Source organism: Nerophis ophidion, linkage group LG17, assembly GCF_033978795.1.
Source record: "Nerophis ophidion isolate RoL-2023_Sa linkage group LG17, RoL_Noph_v1.0, whole genome shotgun sequence".
Taxonomy (NCBI): Eukaryota; Metazoa; Chordata; class Actinopteri; order Syngnathiformes; family Syngnathidae; genus Nerophis; species Nerophis ophidion.
In genome coordinates, this window is record NC_084627.1 from 8,740,331 (window position 1) to 8,762,007 (window position 21,677).

General features: G+C 43.1%; 1 protein-coding gene across 3 annotated transcripts in view; it reads left to right on the forward strand.

Moving 5' to 3' along the window:
- Positions 1–21,677, forward strand: part of pi4kaa (phosphatidylinositol 4-kinase, catalytic, alpha a) — an 83,264-nt gene that overhangs the window by 52,198 nt on the left and 9,389 nt on the right. For all 3 annotated transcript variants that reach the window (XM_061876119.1, XM_061876117.1, XM_061876118.1), the window contains exons 36-51: positions 3–158; positions 247–326; positions 3,377–3,576; positions 4,591–4,678; positions 4,746–4,913; positions 10,564–10,617; positions 10,701–10,821; positions 14,308–14,437; positions 14,513–14,583; positions 15,997–16,069; positions 16,138–16,318; positions 16,384–16,488; positions 16,547–16,672; positions 19,962–20,082; positions 21,170–21,329; positions 21,408–21,497. In XM_061876119.1, coding sequence (XP_061732103.1) covers positions 3–158; positions 247–326; positions 3,377–3,576; positions 4,591–4,678; positions 4,746–4,913; positions 10,564–10,617; positions 10,701–10,821; positions 14,308–14,437; positions 14,513–14,583; positions 15,997–16,069; positions 16,138–16,318; positions 16,384–16,488; positions 16,547–16,672; positions 19,962–20,082; positions 21,170–21,329; positions 21,408–21,497 — 1,924 coding nt within the window. The remainder of the gene's footprint in view (positions 1–2; positions 159–246; positions 327–3,376; positions 3,577–4,590; positions 4,679–4,745; positions 4,914–10,563; positions 10,618–10,700; positions 10,822–14,307; positions 14,438–14,512; positions 14,584–15,996; positions 16,070–16,137; positions 16,319–16,383; positions 16,489–16,546; positions 16,673–19,961; positions 20,083–21,169; positions 21,330–21,407; positions 21,498–21,677) is intronic.

The window sequence follows — 21,677 nt, forward strand, 5'->3', positions numbered from 1 at the left end:
AGACAACCAGGACCCGTCCTTGAACAGTCTGTCCGTGATGAACGCCGCCGACATGCGGAGCAACGTGGACTCCAGCACTCGCTCCCAGCAGAGCGGCCAGGGTTGGATCAACACCTACCCGCTGTCCAGTGGCATGTCCACCGCGTCTAAGAAATCCGGTAGCGTCATATTTCTTTCCAATTATGAATAATCCGCTTCGGCAGCAAGTAAAAAAAGGAGTGGTTGGTGTGACGACCTGTCTTCTAGGCGTGTCCAAGAAGAGCAACAGAGGGACACAGCTCCACAAATACTACATGAAGCGCAGGACTCTCTTGTTGGCGCTGCTGGTGAGCGTCAAATTTCATGTTCACCGTAACGAGGGCTGCACGATTATGGCTTGAATAGTAATCACAATCATTTTCATATTCATGATTATTCATTGTTTGCTAAAACAGTGTTGATGGTTGTTTAGTTACACAACGCCATCATGTCATTTGAATAAAAAAGCTCGATAAAAGTTATGTTACGTCTTGGGGGCGCATTGCTGCGCTGGTAGCTTTCCTTCCAAGGCAGAAGACGAGCAGGAGTCGCGTGCAGGTAAGATTCAAGTTTTTATATATTCCTGGCAGGGGCTTCACGGTGGCAGAGGGGTTAGTGCGTCTGCCTCACAATACGAAGTTCCTGCAGTCCTGGGTTCAAATCCAGGCTCGGGATCTTTCTGTGTGGAGTTTGCATGTTCTCCCCGTGAATGCGTGGGTTCCCTCCGGGTACTCCGGCTTCCTCCCACTTCCAAAGACATGCACCTGGGGATAGGTTGATTGGCAACACTAAATGGTCCCTAGTGTGTGAATGTGAGTGTGAATGTTGTCTGTCTATCTGTGTTGGCCCTGTGATGAGGTGGCGACTTGTCCAGGGTGTACCCTGCCTTCTGCCCGATTGTAGCTGAGATAGGCGCCAGCACCCCCCGCGACCCCGAAAGGGAATAAGCGGTAGAAAATGGATGGATGGATGGATAGTGAGATTATATGGTCGTACCTGTACAACCTGAAGGTCGGCCCCGCACCTTTCTTCAGCACCAGTCGACGGGTTGTGGAGCTCCTCACATCTGAACATTGTTTAAAATCATGGCCACCAGCAGCTAGAGCGATTCAGACCGAGAAAGCCACGATTCCCCCATTAATTTGAGCGAGGATGAAAGATTCATGGATGAGGAAAGTGAGAGTGAAGGACTAGAAAAAGAAAAAAAAAAGACTATACAGTGGGAGAAATTCAGATGTTTTTAGACAAATTTACTAGGATAATTCTGGAAAATCCCTTATCTGCTTATTATGTTATTAGTGTTTGGTTCCCTCCGGGTACTCCGGCTTCCTCCCACCTCCAAAGACATGCACCTGGGGATAGGTTGATTGGCAACACTAAATGGTCCCTAGTGTGTGAATGTGAGTGTGAATGTTGTCTGTCTATCTGTGTTGGCCCTGCGATGAGGTGGCGACTTGTCCAGGGTGTACCCTGCCTTCTGCCCGATTGTAGCTGAGATAGGCGCCAGCGCCCCCCGCGACCCCGAAAGGGAATAAGCAGTAGAAAATGGATGGATGGATGGATATATTCCTGGCTCTGAATTTGTTCATTGCTATTTTTATGTTTTTGTGCATTATTTGTTGCCGTAATCATTAAACAAACAGGTTCCTCATCAGTTACTCAGTACTTGAATAGTTTTTTCACAACTTACTTTTTACTTTTACTCAAGTAAGTATTTGAGTGACTACTCCTTACTTTTACTTGAGTAATACGTCTCTAAAGTAACAGTACTCTTACTTGAGTACAATTTCTGGCTACTCTACCCACCTCTGCTTTTTTTCAACCAAAAATGCTTCGCTCTGATTAGGGGGTACTTGAGTTAAAAAATGTTCACAGGTGGTACGCCACAGAAAAAAGGTTGAGAACCACTGACTTAGTATAAGCAAAATGAGAGATGTTTATTATATATAATTGTAATGATTGTGTTTTACATACACAAAGGCCTGCGGCGTGGACGGGGGTGCACGCTTCACAGGACTGTTCTCTGCCGTCACGGTTGTGAAAGTGCTTGTTTTGGTTTATCAATCAATCAATCAATGTTTATTTATATAGCCCCAAATCACAAATGTCTCAAAGGACTGCACAAATCATTACGACTACAACATCCTCGGAAGAACCCACAAAAGGGCAAGGAAAACTCACACCCAGTGGGCAGGGAGAATTCACATCCAGTGGGACGCCAGTGACAATGCTGACTATGAGAAACCTTGGAGAGGACCTCAGATGTGGGCAACCCCCCCCCTCTAGGGGACCGAAAGCAATGGATGTCGAGCGGGTCTAACATGATACTGTGAAAGTTCAATCCATAGTGGCTCCAAGACAGCAGTGAGAGTCCCGTCCACAGGAAACCATCTCAAGCGGATCAGCAGCGTAGAGATGTCCCCAACCGATACAGGCGAGCGGTCCATCCTGGGTCCCGACGAGCGGTCCATCCTGGGTCTCGACTCTGGACAGTCAGTACTTCATCCATGGTCATCGGACCGGACCCCCTCCACAAGGGAGGGGGGGACATAGGAGAAAGAAAAGAAGCGGCAGATCAACTGGTCTAAAAAGGAGGTCTATTTAAAGGCTAGAGTATACAGATGAGTTTTAAGATGAGACTCGTCGGGACCCAGGATGGACCGCTCGCCTGTATCGGTTGGGGACATCTCTACGCTGCTGATCCGCTTGAGATGGTTTCCTGTGGACGGGACTCTCACTGCTGTCTTGGAGCCACTATGGATTGAACTTTCACAGTATCATGTTAGACCCGCTCGACATCCATTGCTTTCGGTCCCCTAGAGGGGGGGGGGGTTGCCCCCTTCTGAGGTCCTCTCCAAGGTTTCTCATAGTCAGCATTGTCGCTGGCGTCCCACTGAATGTGAATTCTCCCTGCCCACTGGGTGTGAGTTTTCCCTGCCCTTTTGTGGGTTCTTCCGAGGATGTTGTAGTCGTAATGATTTGTGCAGTCCTTTGAGACATTTGTGATTTGGGGCTATATAAATAAACATTGATTGATTGATTGATTGAAATGCTTCTACTGAGGTAGCATCTCGATCTGTTACCGGGAGGGCATTCCAGAGTACTGGAGCCCGAACGGAAAACGCTCTATAGCCCGCAGACTTTTTTTGAGCTCTAGGAATCACTAATAAGCCGGAGTCTTTTGAACGCAGATTTCTTGCCGGGACATACGGTACAATACAAATATAAATGTTAATATCCCTGACGATAACCCTCATTTAATCAAGGCAGCCAAAATCGTGATTAAAAATGTGATGAATTGTGCAACCCTTTTCTGGACCCCTAAACCTTTCCTCACATGTTCGCTTTATTCCTTCAGGCGAGCGAGATCGAGCGCCTGACCACATGGTACAACCCGCTGTCCACCCAGGAGCTGGCCATCGCCATGGAGCAGTCTGTGGAGACCAGCATCGCCAACTGGAGGTCCAAGTACATCAGCCTGACGGAGAAACAGTGGAAGGACAATGTCAACCTGGCCTGGAACATCGCGCCTTACCTCGCCATGCAGATGCCAAGCAGGTTTGTTTCAAACCTGATGGAAACAACCTTTTTTTTTTTTTCATTTTTATAAAACTTTTACTTAAAAAGTTTTATAAAACTTTTATGGACAGAATTTCTAGGCGCAGCCAAGGCGTTGAGGGGTTCCGGTTTGGTGACCGCAGGATTAGGTCTCTGCTTTTTGCAGATGATGTGGTCCTGATGGCTTCATCTCACCGGGATCTTCAGCTCTCGCTGGATCGGTTCGCAGCCGAGTGTGAAGCGACCGGAATGAGAATCAGCACCTCCAAGTCCGAGTCCATGGTTCTCGCCCGGAAAAGGGTGGAGTGCCATCTCCGGGTTGGGGAGGAGACCCTGCCCCAAGTGGAGGAGTTCAAGTACCTAGGAGTCTTGTTCACGAGTGAGGGAAGAGTGGATCGTGAGATCGACAGGCGGATCGGTGCGGCGTCTTCAGTCATGCGGACGTTGTACCGATCCGTTGTGGTGAAGAAGGAGCTGAGCCGGAAGGCAAAGCTCTCAATTTACCGGTCGATCTACGTTCCCATCCTCACCTATGGTCATGAGCTTTGGGTCATGACCGAAAGGATAAGATCACGGGTACAAGCGGACTAAATGAGTTTCCTCCGCCGTGTGGTGGGGCTCTCCCTTAGAGATAGGGTGAGAAGCTCTGCCATCCGGGAGGAACTCAAAGTAAAGCCGCTGCTCCTCCACATCGAGAGGAGCCAGATGAGGTGGTTCGGGCATCTGGTCAGGATGCCACCCGAACGCCTCCCGAGGGAGGTGTTTAGGGCACGTCCAACCGGTAGGAGGCCACGGGGAAGACCCAGGACACGTTGGGAAGACTATGTCTCCCGGCTGGCCTGGGAACGCCTCGGGATCCCCCGGGAAGAGCTAGACGAAGTGGCTGGGGAGAGGGAAGTCTGGGTTTCCCTGCTTAGGCTGTTGCCCCCGCGACCCGACCTCGGATAAGCGGAAGATGATGGATGGATGGATGGATGGATTTTATAAAACCCCTACTTCTCGTTTCTTTTTCAGGTTCAAGAACGACGCCATCATCGCTGAGGTGACCAGGCTGGTGCGTTTGGACCCCGGAGCTGTTAGCGACGTTCCAGAAGCCGTGAAGGTCCGACCATATCTACCACCTGACCTAAAAGTGTGTTTTAAAAACGTGCCGTTGTCTGACTTTATAGTTCCTGGTGACTTGGCACACCATCGATGCCGACTCTCCAGAACTGAGCCACATCCTGTGTTGGGCCCCGGCAGACCCGCCCACCGGCCTGTCCTACTTCAGCAGCATGTACCCGCCTCACCCTCTCACTGCTCAGTACGGCGTGAAGGTGCTACGCTCCTTCCCTCCGGTGAGTCGCACTAACTGACCAAGGACGTATGCTCTAGACCAGTGGTTCTCAACCTTTTTTCAGTGATGAACCACCTGTGAAATTGTTTTTAATTCAAGTACCCCCTAATCAGAGCAAAGCATTTTTGGTTGAAAAAAAGAGATAAAGAAGTAAAATACAGCACTATGTCATCAGTTTCTGATTTATTTATTGTATAACTATATTGGGGACGGCGTGGCGCAGTGGGAGAGTGGCCGTGCGCAACCTGAGCGTCCCTGGTTCAAATCCCACCTAGTACCAACCTCGTCACGTCCGTTGTGTCCTGAGCAAGACACTTCACCCTTGCTCCTGATGGGTGCTGGTTAGTGCCTTGCATGGCAGCTCCCTCCATCAGTGTGTGAATGGGTAAATGTGGAAGTAGTGTCAAAGCGCTTTGAGTACTTTGAAGGTAGAAAAGCACCATACAAGTACAACCCATTTATCATTTATTTATAACAGTGCAAAATATTGCTCATTTGTAGTGTTTTTTCTTGAACTACCGTATTTCCTTGAATTGCCGCCGGGGCGCTAATTATTTTAAAACCTCTTCTCACTGCTGCGCTTACCAAAGGCATGCGGTAAAAGTAAGCATGCGCTAATTATTTTAAAACCTCTTCTCACTCCGGCACTTACCAAAGGCATGCAGTAAAAAATTGAGTGTGACGTAATCTTGGACCTTAAATCCTACTGAATAGCTGTTAATCTTCTTTCCTTTATGCAATTTCGAATCACCAGTATTGAAATCAGCCTCCTCTATTTTGAAAATGATGACAGGGGAAGTGTCACTCGTGACGTCACAAGTTTGACCAGGCGGTAATACAAAGCATGCACTAATTATTTTGGGAAGCGAGTTTGACCCGGCAGTAATTCAAGACAGGCGCATACTATATGCCCTGCGGAAATTCAAGGAAATACGGTATTTGGGAAAAAAGATATAAATAAATAAATGGGTTGTACTTGTATAGCGCTTTTCTACCTTCAAGGTACTCAAAGCGCTTTGACACTACTTCCACATTTACCCATTCACACACTGATGGAGGGAGCTGCCATGCAAGGCGCCAACCAGCACCCATCAGGAGCAAGGGTGAAGTGTCTAGCTCAGGACACAACGGACGTGACGAGGTTGGTACTAGGTGGGATTTGAACCAGGGACCCTCGGGTTGCGCACGGCCACTCTCCCACTGCGCCACGCCGTCCCCAAAATATAAAAAGAACTAAAAACTTGAAAAATAAACAAAGATTTCTACACATAGAAGTAATCATCAACTTAAAGTGCCCTCTTTGGGGATTGTAATAGAGATCCATCTGGATTCATCAACTTCCTTCTAAAAAATGTTTCACAAAAAAAGAAATATTTAACATCAATATTTATGGAACATAGCCACATAAAATCTAGCTGTCAACACTGAATATTGCATTGTTGCATTTATTTTCACAGTTTATGAACTTACATTCATATTTTGTTGAAGTAGTATTAAATAAATATATTTATAAAGGATTTTTGAATTACTGCTATTTTTAGAATATTTTTTTAAAATCTCAAGTACCCCTTGGCATACCTTCAAGTACCCCCATTTGAGAACTACTGCTCTAGAACACAGCTGCCAAAATCAATGCCAGGGGACCAGATCTGACCTGCGTTATCATTTTATCTGGCCTGCAAACACCTGGAAATGATATGTGTCAATTAAGTACTTCATATTCGCTCACTGAATGTAACTTGATTTTTTTCATGTTGACATAAACAATATATGTACTACAGATGTCCGATAATGGCTTTTTTGCCGATATTCAGATATTGTCCAATTCTTAATTACCGATACCGATATCAACCGATACCGATACATACGGTAGTGGAATTAAGACATTATTATGCCTAATTTTCTTGTGATGCACCGCTGAATGCATTAAACAATGTAACAAGGTTTTCAAAAATAAATCAACTCAAGTTATGGAAAAAAAATGCCAACATGACACTGTCATATTTATTATTGAAGTCACAAAGTGCATTATGTTTTTTAAAGGGGAACATTATCACAATTTCAAAAGGGTTAAAAACAATAAAAATCAGTTCCCAGTGGCTTGTTGTATTTTTTGAAGTTTTAAAAATTTTTTTACTAGTCCCGGAATATCCCTAAAAAAAAAGCTTTAAAGTGCCTTATTTTCGCTGTCTTCGAAGACACTATCCAATGTAAACAAACAATGGGAATACCACAGCAAGATATAGCGACATTAGCTCAGATTCAGACTCGGATTTCAGCGACTTAAGCGATTCAACAGATTACGCATGTATTGAAACGGATGGTTGGAGTATAAAAGTATTGAAGAAGAAACTGAAGCTATTGAGCGAATACCATAGCATGGCCGAATAGCTGCGTTTGCATCACCGGTAAAATGTGCGGACCAAACGATCAGGACTTTTGCATCTTGTGACACTGGAGCAACTTAAATCCGTTGATTGGTAAGTGTTTGTTTCGCTTTAAATGTGGGTGGAAGGAAACATAATATAGTTTCAAATGTACATACAGCTATAGCCTGAATAGCATGTTAGCATCGATTAGGACAGGATTTCAGCTAATCGAGAAAAAACAATTACTTTACTCGCATCTTGAATGAAAGTTTTTTTTTAACATTGACTTCTTTTTACCAGGTTCTCTTGGGCTTTTTTGAGATGCTTAAAGGGGAACATTACCACAATTTCAAAAGGGTTAAAAACAATAAAAATCAGTTCCCAGTGGCTTGTTTTATTTTTCAAAGTTTTTTAAAAAATTTTACACCTCCCGGAATATCCCTAAAAGAAGCTTTAAAGTTCTTGATTTTCGCTATTTGCGATGCGACTGTACATTTCCCTGTGACGTCATACAGGGCTGCCAATACAAACAACATGGCGGTTACCACAGCAAGATATAGCGACATTAGCTCGGATTCAGACTCGGATTTCAGCAGTTTAAGCAATTCAACAGATTACGCATGTATTGAAACAGATGGTCGGATAGAAATTGAAGAAGAAATTGAAGCTATTGAGCGAATAGCTATTGACGCTATTCGGCCATAGCGTGGGTGTACCTAATGAAGTGGCCCATAGCATGGCTGCCTTATTAGCATCGCCGGTAAAATGTGCGGACCAAACGATCAGGACTTTCGCATTTTGTGACACTGGAGCAACTTAAATCCGTCGATTGGTAAGTGTTTGTTTCGCATTGAATGTGGGTATCTAGTTTCAAATGTACATACAGCTAGTGTAAATAGCATGTTAGCATCGATTAGCTGGCAGTCACGCCGCGACCAAATATGTCTGATTAGCACATAAGTCAACAACCTCAACAAAACTCACCTTTGTGATTTCGTTGACTTTATCGTTGCAAATGCATCTGCAGGTTATCCATACATCTCTGTGCCATGTCTGTCATCGCCGGTGAAATGTGCAAACACTCCGGCACATTCAATGGGGGTCTGGCGGCAGATTTTCTTGCCACTTTGGCATCTTCGGGCCAGTGGTGCAACTTGAATCCCTCCCTGTTAGTGTTGTTACACCCTCCGACAACACACCGACGAGGCATGATGTCTCCAAGGTTCCACAAAATAGTCGAAAAAACGGAAACTAACAGAGCTGAGACCCGGTGTTTGTAATGTGTTGGAGAAAATTAAAATGTTGTCTTTCTTCCCTAGGCAACGTCACGTACTGACGTCATCTCTCCAAGAGGGTTAAACAGAAAGGTGTTTAATTCGCCAAAATTCACCCATTTAGAGTTCGGAAATCGGTTAAAAAAATATATGGGTTTTTTTCTGCAACATCAAGGTATATATTGACGCTTACATAGGTCTGCTGATAATGTTCCCCTTTAACATGCCTCAAAACAGCAGCTTGGAATTTGGAACATGCTCCCCCTCAGAGAGCATGAGGAGGTTGAGGTGGGCAGGGTTTGGGGGCAGTGTTGAGGTGGGAGGGGGTGTATATTGTAGCGTCCCGGAAGAGTTAGTGCTGCAAGGGTTTCTGGGTATTTGTTCTGTTTTGCTTATGTTGTGTTACGGTGCATATGTTCTCCCGAAATGTGTTTGTCATTCTTGTTTGGTGTGGGTTCACAGTGTGGCGCATATTTGTTACAGTGTTAAAGTTGTTTATACGGCCACCCTCAGTGTGACCTGTATGGCTGTTGACCAAGTATGGCTTGCATTCACTTGTGTGTGTGAAAAGCCGTAGATATTATGTGACTGAGCCGGCACGCGAAGGAGGTGCCTTTAAGGTTTATTGGCGCTCTGCACTTCTCCTCGGATTATTATAGCTCGGTTGGTAGAGTGGCCGTATTGGCAACTTGAGGGTTTCAGGTTCGATCCCCGCTTCCGCCATCCCAGTCTATACTGTTGTGTTCTTGGGCAAGACACTTTACCCACCTGCTCCCAGTGCCACCCACACTGCTTTAAATGTAACTTAGATATTGGGTTTCACTATGTAAAATCGCTGTGAGTCACTAGAGAAAAGCGCTATATAAATATAATTCACTTCACTCCCTACGTCCGTGTACACAGCAGCGTTTTAAATAAGTCATACATTTTAGTTTTTGAAACCGATACCGATAATTTTTAAACCGTTACCGATAATTTCCGATATTACATTTTAAAGCATTTATCGGCCGATAATATCGGCAGTCCGATACTATCGGACATCTCTAATATGTACTGCTTGAAATTGCATACCTTTTAAACTTTAATAGTACCTAATATTGCAACAAATATTACAGTATGTTATTGTCCTTTCCAAACATGTTTTTGTTGAAATAAAAATACTTAACTTTACAGCAAACTACCCATCAAATTAATAAAAATGACAATACGTTTACGTTGTTCTTTACATTATATTTACTGTCTATTGAAAAAAACTACCACTGTTTTTGCATTAGAGCTGCCAGTTTTTGACTAAAATCCACAGTTGTTTTTAACGGTGTATTACTGTAAATGGAAAGAGTGCACATTTGTTTTTACGGTCGAAAAAACTGGCAGCTAGGTTGCCAGAATAAAAAAAGAACTTGTACTGTTTGTCCATGAACAATATAATGTTGTAAAAAACAATGGCAAAAATTCTGGCAACTAATCTGCCAGCTTTTTACGTAAACCCCCCTCCTTGCAAATGTCAAGTTTTTACTGTAAAATTGATAGTTTACTTAAAACAATTTATATGATTAATAATAACATTTAGAGGCAAATTCATCCAGTACTATTATGGCGGCCCTCCAATGGCAGCCATAACTGCCATGTGGCCCTCAATGACAACCACTTTGAGATAGGATAGGCCTTTATTGTCATTGCACAAGTACAACAAAACTTTGTTTTCAGCACAAACCCGTTGAAGATTAGACAAACAAACAGTGTACATGGTTACAGAACAGGAACGCTGATGGGTCGCCACAAGACGCCCCGTAAAAGATGGGAAAAAGGTCAACGTTGGGGAAGGATGAGTAAAAAAATACAATCTAGTCTGGGGAAAAAAAAAACTCCATAGCAAAGCACAAACACGTATTACAACGAACTGTACATCTCGAGATATCTAGCAACAGAGGGGGGGGAGTAGGGGGTCATGGTGGCAGGCCGCAGCCAAATCCCTGCTCTATAACCTCATCTCTCGCCCTCTCTGCAGGACGCCATCTTGTTCTACATCCCTCAGATTGTCCAAGCCCTGCGCTTCGATAAGGTGATTCTAGCATCATGAAGTCGTTATTTTACAAAGTACATTTGATGCAGTCTTGAGTTGACATGTGATGTCGTGTGGATCAGATGGGCTATGTCAGAGAGTACATCCTGTGGGCCGCCCAGAAGTCCCAGCTTCTCGCCCACCAGTTCATCTGGAACATGAAGACCAACATCTTCATGGACGAGGAGGGACACCAGAAAGACCGTGAGTGGAACTTTCATCAGCAATTATGTGCTAGTATGCGAACTGACACTGATTGATTATTGATTAATTACACTCAGAGGTGGGTAGTAACGCGCTACATTTACTCCGTTACATCTACTTGAGTAACTTTTGGGATGAATTGTACTTTTAAGAGTAGTTTTTATGCAACATACTTTTACTTGAGTATATTTATAGAGAAGAAACGCTACTTTTATTCCGCTCCATTTGTCTACAATCAGGTCGCTACTTGCTACTTTTTTTTTATCGATCTGTTAATGCACGTTTTGTTTGTTTTGATTTTGTCAGACATGCATTCAAAGTAGGAACTACGCATGCCTGCGTTTCACCAATCAAATGCAGTCACTGGTGACGTTGGACCAATCAAACAGAGCCAGGCGGTCACGTGACCGTCACACTTAGAACCCAACATGTTGAAAAACTTATTGGGGTGTTACCATTTAGTGGTCAATTGTATGGAATATGTACTGTACTGTGCAATCTACTAATAAAAGTTTCAATTAATCAACCAATCAATCAAATGTGTAAAGGAAAAAAGACACTTTTTAGTTCAACCGTACTTCCCGTCAAAAGCCTAAAGACTGATCGCACGGTTCCTGTCTTCACAATAAAAGTGCCGCTCCATCGCGCCTGCGCTAACAAAATAAGAGTCTCCGAAAGCCAGAGCATACAAGCTAGCAAGCTACGGAGTTTGCCGCCAATGTATTTCTTGTAAAGTGTATAAAAAAAGGAATATGGAAGCTGGACAAATAAGATGCCAAAAACCAACGACTTTCATGATGTATTAGGCAGGAAGGAGGAACTATTTTTCTCCTCCATTTGAACACCGGGACGTTATCAGCACTATACTGTCTGATTCCAATCAATGCAAGTCATCAGAATCAGGTAATACACCAACTTATATTCTTGTCTTCATGAAAGATAGGAATCTATATGTTAAACATGCATGTATATTCATTAAAACACCTTTAACATGTCAACAAAAACGGCAAAATAAATAAATATAAATGATATACTGTATATATAAAGGTATGTGTATATGTGTGTATATATATATATATATATATATATATGTAGGTGTGGGAAAAAATCACAAGACTACTTCATCTCTACAGATCATGAGGGGTTCCCTCAATCATCAGGAGATTTTTTCAAAAAAAAAAAAAAAAAAAAAAAATCTCCTGATGATTGAGGGAACCCCTCATGATCTGTAGAGATGAAGTAGTCTTGTGATTTTTTTCCCACACCTACATATTGCGCTCTACCACGGTATCGAGCACTATTCTCCGGATAATCCAATCAAGACATATATATATATATATATATATATATATATATATATATATATGATATGTGTGTATGTATATGTATATATGAGGTAGATCACCTCGACTTGAAAATAAGTTTTTCATTGGGGTGTTACCATTTAGTGGTCAATTGTAGGGAATATGTACTGTACTGTGCAATCTACTAATACAAGTTTCAATCAATCAATCAATGCCTACTGAGACTATGGTGCTGTTTAAGTTATTGTGGCTCAATATGCCTTAATTGTTTTTCATTTTAATGTATTATTATTTAATATATAATATTGTTTTAGTTGCTTAAGGATTATTCCTCGCTCTGAAATTGCTCATTGCTATTTTCATATTTTTATGCATTATTTGTTGCTGGAATCATTAAACGAACAGGTTACTCATCAGTTACTCAGTACTTGAGTTTTTTCACAACATACTTTTTACTTTTAGTCAAGTAAATATTTGGGTGACTACTCCTTACTTTTACTTGAGTAATAAATCTCTAAAGTAACAGTACTCTTACTTGAGTATAATTTCTGGCTACTCTACCCACCTCTGGTTACACTACATTAGTATTATCAGTCGGGATGTTTCCATCAGGGTTTTTGCTGCCGATTGCGATAGTGATCATCCATGAGTGAGAAGATTAGCCAATACTGATATAGATTACATGTATTAACTAACCATATTACAATTTATTTATGGTTCAGTTTAAATTAAAAAAAATGTTTTTGTTAAAGTAAAGCAGATGATGCCATTTTCGTGGTCCCCTTTATTTAGATTGAAAATTATCGATATACATTTTGGTAGCGGTACCAAAATATTGGTATCGGGACAATCCCAGTACCGTATTTTCCAGACTATAAGGCGCACTGCCGATGAATTGGTTTATTTGCAATCTGTTTTCATTTATAAGGCGCACCGGATTATAGGGCGCATTAAATTAAGTCTTTTTTTTCTCCTTCTAAATGTAAAATACTTTCTTGTGGTCTACATAACATGTGATGGTGGTTCTTTGGTCAAAATGTTGAATAGATGATGTTTTACACATCATCTTTCTGACAGTCGCTTCTGGATCCGGGCGGTCTAATTTATGTGGCTCACCTTCGACAGCGTCTTCTCCCCGTCATCTTAGTTGTAGCGGTGTAGCTAACTGTTTTAATAACATTCAGACTTTACTTCAATCAATAACGGAGCAGCATCTCCCCATCAGCCGGAAATGTGTCCCGTGAAAAACCGCCCGACCGGAACCCTCTAATAACTAAATTTCGTTGGGTGAATAATGTAAACACCAGTTTGTTTTTGCGCTTTCATGGCGAGTTTACAGACGGATATAAGTAAGAACTTTACACTACTTTATATTAGAAATGGCAACAAATGGCGGTATGGCTCGGTTGGTAGAGTGGCCGTGCCAGCAATTTGAGGGTTGCAGGTTCAATTCCCGCTTCCGCCATCCTAGTCACTGCCATTGTGTCCTTGGGCAAGACACTTTACCCACCTGCTCCCAGTGCCACCCACACCGGTTTAAATGTAACTTAGATATTGGGTTTCACTATGTAAAGCGCTTTGAGTCACTAGAGAAAAGCGCTATATAAATAAAATATAATTCACAACAGTGGAGGATGAATGTCCCATAACAAGAAGGTAGAGAAAAAGAAGCTTATCGACTATGTCGTCGCCAAGGACTACAAAGGCGGACCCGCGCAATTTTTCAGGATTTATGCAGATCCCAAATACAGATCAGCAGGTACCAGAAGGTAAGAAAAGTTGCTTTTGCATATTTTTGCGAAACAAAACACCAGATAATATGTCTTACCTTATACACACACCATAATAGTACTCCTATGTTTAATGCGCCGACAATCCATCAAGCGGTGCGGCTTCATAGTTTACAAAGTCGGACTAAAACATTTTGATAGATTTTTGAGTGCCGTGAGTAATGTTCTATATTCGCAATGGAACATATAAAAGGTATGTGTTGTTTACTTGAGTCATATTGCCATCATATTGCAAAACCAGAATTATTCTGTGCTTTATAAAAAAAAATATTTTTAAGTGCGCCTTATAGTCCGGAAAATACTGTACAACATGCTCAGGCAAACATGAAAGTCATTGGTATTGAATCCACCAAGTTGTCTTTGACCCTCCTATTGGCTCATTCTTGTGTCAGCTGACATCGGGGAGCTGCTGGAGCAGATGGTGGAGGAGATCACAGGATCGCTGTCGGGCCCGGCCAAGGACTTCTACCAGCGAGAGTTTGACTTTTTCAACAAGATCACCAACGTGTCGGCCATCATCAAGTAAGCACATGTTTAGGCGCCAAAATGCATCATTTTTGTTTGGAAAGGTCGCGCTGATGTGATCGTGTTTTTTAGGCCGGTCCCTAAAGGGGAGGAGAGGAAGCGAGCTTGCCTGAAGGCTCTATCAGACATCAAAGTTCAGCCAGGTAACATTAGTGTGGTGCCCCCTGCTGGCCGTAAGGCAGGGGTGTCCAAACTTTTTCCACTGAGGGCCGCACATGGAAAAAGTAAAACAAGCGGGGGGGGGGGGGGGCATTTTGATATTTTTCATTTTCAAACCATAACAAAATATATGTCTTTTATTTATTTATTTTTTACCTTTAGGGCTCACTGGGACCATAAAGGGTCTAAATCTTTACTGCTAATAAAACTTCAGGTTGATATAAAGTAGAAAAAAAAAAAAAAAAAGGTTTTATGCCTTGTTTGTCAAAGACAACTTGTTTTTTTTTTATTGTAAAACTGAAATATGCAGTTTTTAGTAATTAGAGCCATAAAAGATCAATAATGCAGGGCACCATTGATTTTAATTCATTATTAATTTTGAGAAATCACAGTGCAAAGTTAAATAAAATCCCATTAAATATAATTGGGATCCAAAAGGTGCCGCACTCAAAGTGATACATTTTTATTTGTGTATTTTTTTACTTTCAACAAATGTTACGAGATCAACTTCAGATATGTCCGTTGATTTTACGTTTGAACTATTTTCTTTGTTTTAAAGAAAACAATGTTTTTTTATGGGCAACCACACAATATATGCAATATTTTTTCCACATAAAACAATTTAAAGTGACATTTTTGAAGTAATTGGAGCCTTGAAAATAATTCATTATAGCATTGATTTTTTTTTTGTCTTTTTTTTTTTAAGCAATGGCAGAAACAGAAAAATTAAGACAAAAGAAAAAAAACAGCCTGCAAGGCAGCTTTGGCTCAACATTGCAACTTTTTCTCGTTAGATTTGACATCATTCCACTTTTTTAAAATGTTTTAAAAAATGTTTGCAATATCAATCAATCATCCATCCATCCATCCATTTTCTACCGCTTATTCCCTTCCGGGGTCGCGGGGGGTGCTGGCACCTATCTCAGCTACAATCGGGCGGAAGGCGGGGTACACCCTGGACAAGTCGCCACCTCATCGCAGGGCCAACACAGATAATCAATCAATGTTTATTTATATAGCCCTAAATCACAAGTGTCTCAAAGGGCTGCACAAACCACAATGACATCCTCGGTAGAGCCCACATAAGGGCAAGGAAAAAGTCACCCCAGTGGGACGTTGGTGACAGTGACTATGAGAAACCTTGGAGAGGACCGCATATGTGGGCAACCCCCCCCACCGAATGCAATGGATGTCGAGCGGATCTAACATGATATTGTGAAAGTCCAATCCATAGTGGATCTAACACAACCGTGAGAGTCCAGTCCAAAGTGGATCCAATATAGTATAATTTCCAGAATGTGTGGGGGGCCGGTAAGCAATTAGCTGCGGGCCACACTTTGGACACCCCTGCCGTAAGGGAACCACTACATGAAAGTGAAAGTGTGCTTGTGTTCCAGGTTGTTACCTGCCCAGTAACCCCGAGGCCATAGTCCTGGACATCGACTACAAGTCTGGCACCCCCATGCAGAGGTAAGACCTGTGGACACCCTCCGAAATCAAACCTGTGGGAGTCATGTTGCGCCCTCTGGTGGCCACAGTGCCGCCAAGGCACCCTACCTCGCCAAGTTCAAGGTGAAGCGCTGCGGCGTGAGCGAGCTGGAGAGGGAGGGACTACGCTGCCCTTCCGACTCCGTGGACGACGGCGAGGAGAATCCCGATGGGCCGCGTAGGATCTGCTGGCAGGCGGCCATCTTTAAAGTGGGAGACGACTGTCGGCAGGTAAGTTGTCACTTTCACGCAAACACCCGTCCGCCGCCGCCACTCTGACGTGTTCTGGTGTGCAGGACATGCTGGCGCTGCAGATCATTGGACTCTTCAAGAACATCTTCCAGCTGGTGGGTCTGGATCTGTTTGTCTTCCCATACCGCGTGGTGGCCACGGCTCCTGGGGTGAGACCTCCACCATGTTTGCCATCCGAGCTCGCACTGACATCCTCCTCTTCCTCAGTGCGGCGTGATCGAGTGCATCCCGGACTGCAAGTCCCGGGACCAACTAGGTCGGCAGACGGACTTTGGCATGTACGACTACTTCCGAAACCAGTACGGCGACGAATCCACGCTGGCCTTCCAGAAGGTGCACTTTCAATGACCTTTGCCCTCATTCAAGGCTTTCACTTTAGAGCAGGGAGCTCAAGGCTTTTTTGGGAAAAATGAAAGTATGCGGGGGGGTAATTTGGTACAAGACCCAAAACCAGTGAAGTTGGCACGTTATGTAATACAGTGTTTTTGAGCCAAGGCACATTTTTTGCGTTGACAAAATCCGAAGGCACATCACCAGCAGAAATCGTTAAAAAAAGAAACTCGGTTGACAGTAAAAAGTCGTCGTCGCAATTGTTGGATGTGACTTTAAAGCATAACCAAGCATGCATCACGACAGCTCTTGTCTCAAAGTGGGTGTACTGTCACCACCTGTCACATCACAGGGCGGTATAGCTCGGTTGGTAGAGCGGCCGTGCCAGCAACTTGAGGGTTGCAGGTTCGATTCCCGCTTCAGCCATGCTAGTCACTGCCGTTGTGTCCTTGGGCAAGACACTTTACCCACCTGCTCCCAGTGCCACTCACACTGGTTTAAATGTAACTTAGATATTGGGTTTCACTATGTAAAGCGCTTTGAGTCACTTGAGAAAAGCGCTATATAAATATAATTCACTTCACCCTGACTTATTTGCTGTTTTCCTATGTGTAGTGTTTTACTTCTAGTCTTGCCTCCTATTTTGGTGTTTTTTTAATATTTTTTGGGTATTTTCCTGTAGCAGTTTTTTTTTTTGCCAATGATTGTGAAGTGAAGTGAATTATATTTATATAGCGATTTTCTCTAGTGACTCAAAGCGCTTTACATAGTGAAACCCAATTTCTAAGTTATATTTAAACCAGTGTGGGTGGCACTGGAAGCAGGTGGGTACAGTGTCTTGCCCAAGGACACAACAGCAGTGACTAGGATGGCAGAAGCGGGAATCGAACCTGCAACCCTCAAGTTGCTGGCACGGCCGCTCGATCAACCGAGCTATGCCGCCCCATTGTCACACACAGTCACACACACTAAGTGTGGTGAAATTTGTCCTCTGCCTTTGACCCATGCCCTTGATCACCCCCTGGGAGGTGAGGGGAGCAGTGAGCAGCAGCGGTGGCCACGCCCGGGAATCATTTTTGGTGATTTAACCCCCAATTCCCACCCTTGATGCTGAGTGCCAAGCAGGGAGGTAATGGCTCCCATTTTTAACTCGCAACCTACCCATCTCAGGGCAGACACTCTAACCACTGGGCCACTGAGTAGGTTTCATGTCTTCCTTTGAGCAATATGTCCCACATCTAATTTGTTTTAGCAATCAAGAATATTTCAGTTGTTTTTATCCTTCTTTGTGGGGACATTGTTGATTGTCATGTCATGCCGTCTTTTCTCCACAGTAAGTCTTTGCTGTCGTCCAGCATTATGTTTTTGTTTACTTAGTAGCCAATTCAGTTTTAGTTAAGTTCTGCATAGCCTTCCCTAAGCTTCAATTCCTTTTCTTAGGGGCACTCACATTTTGTTAATTTTTTGGTTTAAGCGTTAGACACCTTTTTACCTGCACACTGCCTCCCACTGTTTTACGACATCTACAAAGCAATTAGCTACCGGTTGCCACCTTCTGTTACACGGTTCCTCTGCCGAGCTCTAGACAGCACCGACACTCAACAACAACACATCATTTGCAGATTACAATTACTGGTTTGCAAAAAATATTTTAACCCAAATAAGCGACATTAAATCATCTCCCATGGCACACCAGACTGTTTCTCACGGAACACTTGTATGCCGCAGCACAGTGGTTGAAAAACACTGCTGTAATACGTAAATGAAAACAGAATACTGGCTTTTGAACTTTGCGCCTATAACAATTCCAAAAACAATTCGAAATGTGGACTCGTCAGACCACAGAACACTTTTGCACTTTGCATGAGTCCATCTTAGATGAGCTCGGGCCCAGCGAAGCCGGCATCTTTTCTGGGTGTTGTTGATAAATGGCTTTCGCTTTGTACTGTAGAGTTTTAACTTGCAGTTACAGATGTAGCGACCAACTTTAGTTACTGAGAGTGGTTGTCTGAAGTGTCCCTGAGCCCATGTGGGGATATCCTTTACACACCAATGTCACTTTTTGATGCAGTACCGCCTGAGGGATCGAAGGTGTGTAATATCATGGCTTACGTGCAGTGATTTCTCCAGATTCTCTGAAGCTTTTGATGATATTGGCTGACCTGTACAGCTCCCGCTGTCTCAGGAAAGCACAGAGCATCCTGAAAGATCCATTCCACCCCGGGCACAGCCACCTGGAACTACTACCCTCAGGCAGACGCTACAGGGTGCTAAAAGCGAGCACCAATAGACTAAAAAACAGCTTTTACCCAAGAGCCATAGTAGCAATGTCCTCATGTGTAATGTTTAAATTTTTTTTAATTTTTTCGGACTACAATGTGCAATAATGTTATATGTATGTGTGTATATATATTCATATGTATGTGTGTATATATATTCATATGCATATGCATGTGTGGATATATATACATATACATAGATACATCTCTCATCTCTATCTTTTTTTTACCATTTCTACTACCATAGTGTATATGCACCTTAGGAGGATCAGCTCCAATTTCGTTGTTCTTTGAACCTGTTCATTGCAATAATGACAATAAAAACTATTCTATTCTATTCTCTATTCTCATATTACGGAGCGTAGATGGTGAAATCCCTAAATTCCTTGCAGTAGCTGGTTGAGAAATGTTGTCCTCAAACAATTTGCTCACACATTTGTTGACAAAGTGGTGACCATTGCCCCTTCCTTGTTTGTGAACGAGTGAGCATTTCATGCAAGCTGCTTTTACAGCCAATCATGGCACCCACCTGTTCCCAATTAGCCTGTTCACCTGTGGGATGCTTCGAATTAAGTGTTTGATGAGCATTCCTCAACATGCTCGGTCTTCTTTGCCACGTGTGCCAGCTTTTTTGAAACATGTCGCAGGCATCAAATTCCAAATTTGTTAATATTTGCAAAAAATAACAAAGGTTTTCCAGTGTGAACGTTAAGTATCTTGTCTTTGCAGTCTATTTAGTTGAATATAAGCTGAAAAGGATTTGCAAATCATTGTATTCTCTTTTTATTTATCATTTACACAACGTGACAACTTCACTGCTTTTGGGGTTTTTATATTAATTAGGTCTGTAAAAAAAAAAAAAAAAATAGACATCTGCCCATTTTCCCCATTTTTGTTGATTTTTCTGTTGAATCTTATTCCGACAACGTGCTGCAGGCCAATTTAAAAAATGACAACCCTAACTTTAGCTTTGAACACACTTCCTGGTTTTAATTCCTGTCAATGCTCGTCAGGCTCGCTACAACTTCATCCGCAGCATGGCGGCGTACAGCCTCCTGCTCTTCCTGCTACAGATCAAAGACCGACACAACGGCAACATCATGCTGGACAGCAAAGGACACCTCATCCACATCGGTACGCTCGCAGCATCGCCACTCCTGCGATCATTTACAGCAGGGGTGCCCACACTTTTTCTGCAGGCGAGCTACTTTTCAATTGACCAACTGGAGGGGATCTACCTCATTTATATTTATTTATTTATGAAAGAGACATTTTTGTAAACAAGTTAAATGTGTTTAATGATAATACAAGCATGTGTAACACATATAGATGTCTTTCTTTCACGAAGACAAGAATATAAGTTGGTGTATTACCTGATTCTGATGACTTGCATTGATTGGAATCAGACAGTAATGATGATAACACCCACATTTTCAAATGGAGGAGAAAAAAAGTTGTCCTTTCTGTACAATACCACATGAAAGTGGTTGGTTTTTGGCATCTAATTCATCCAGCTTCCATACACTTTACAAGAAAAACATTGGCGGCAAATTCCGTAGCTTGCTTGATTGACATTCACGGCACCCGAGGGTCTTGTGAGATGACGCTGGCTGCTGCCAGTTCATTATTATGAAAAAATGACAGAGAGGAAGGCGAGAAACACTTTTTATTTCAACAGACTTTCGCGCCGTCCCTTCCGTCAAAACTCTAAAGGCCGACTGCACATTTCCTGTCTTCACAATAAAAGCCCTGCTTTATGCTGCCTGCGCTAACAAAATAAGAGTCTCAGAAAGCTGCCGTGCACATCACTTGTGCACGCCAGCTTTCCGAGACTCTGTATTTAGTTAGCGCAGGCAGCATGAAGCAGGGCTTTTATTGTGAAGATAGGAAATGTGCAGTCGGCCTTTAGAGTTTTGACGGAAGGTACGGCGCGAGAGTCTGTTGAAATAAAAAGTGTTTCTCGCCTTCCTCTTGGTCATATTTTCATAATAATGATCTTGCAGCAGCCAGCGTCATCTCACAAGACCCTCCGGTACCGTGAATGGCATTTAAGTGACGTCTTGGTGAAGATTGATGATCACTCATTTTTAGGTCTATTTTTTTTTAAAAGCCTGGCTCGAGATCGACTGACACACCCCCCGCGGTTGACTGGTAGCTCGCGATCGACGTAATGGGCACCCCTGATTTACAGGATGCATTGTTTTTTTTTTATTGGGGACAGACTTTGGCTTCATGTTCGAGAGCTCCCCCGGCGGCAACCTGGGCTGGGAGCCCGACATTAAGCTGACGGACGAGATGGTGATGATCATGGGAGGCAAGATGGAGGCCACGCCCTTCAAGTGGTTCATGGAAATGTGCGTCAGGGGATATCTGGCCGTACGGTAAGAAGATTGAAATGTTGTTAGTACCCGAGACTTTGCAACTTGAACATGGAGGTTTTTCCCCGTGTGGACGTGCAGGCCCTACATGGACGCTGTGGTCTCCTTGGTCACGCTCATGCTGGACACGGGTCTGCCCTGTTTCCGAGGACAAACCATCAAACTCCTCAAGTAAGCATCATTGGCATTTTGACGTACAGTATATTGGTATTAGCCTTCTTTAGTTGTTTTTCAACTACAACCAAACTATCATCAGATCAATTTTTGATTTTTTATAAAGGATCCTGTTAGCTGGTTGCCACAACAACCCACCAGTCTTCCTGGGGTCCACAAACTCAATACAATTACAAG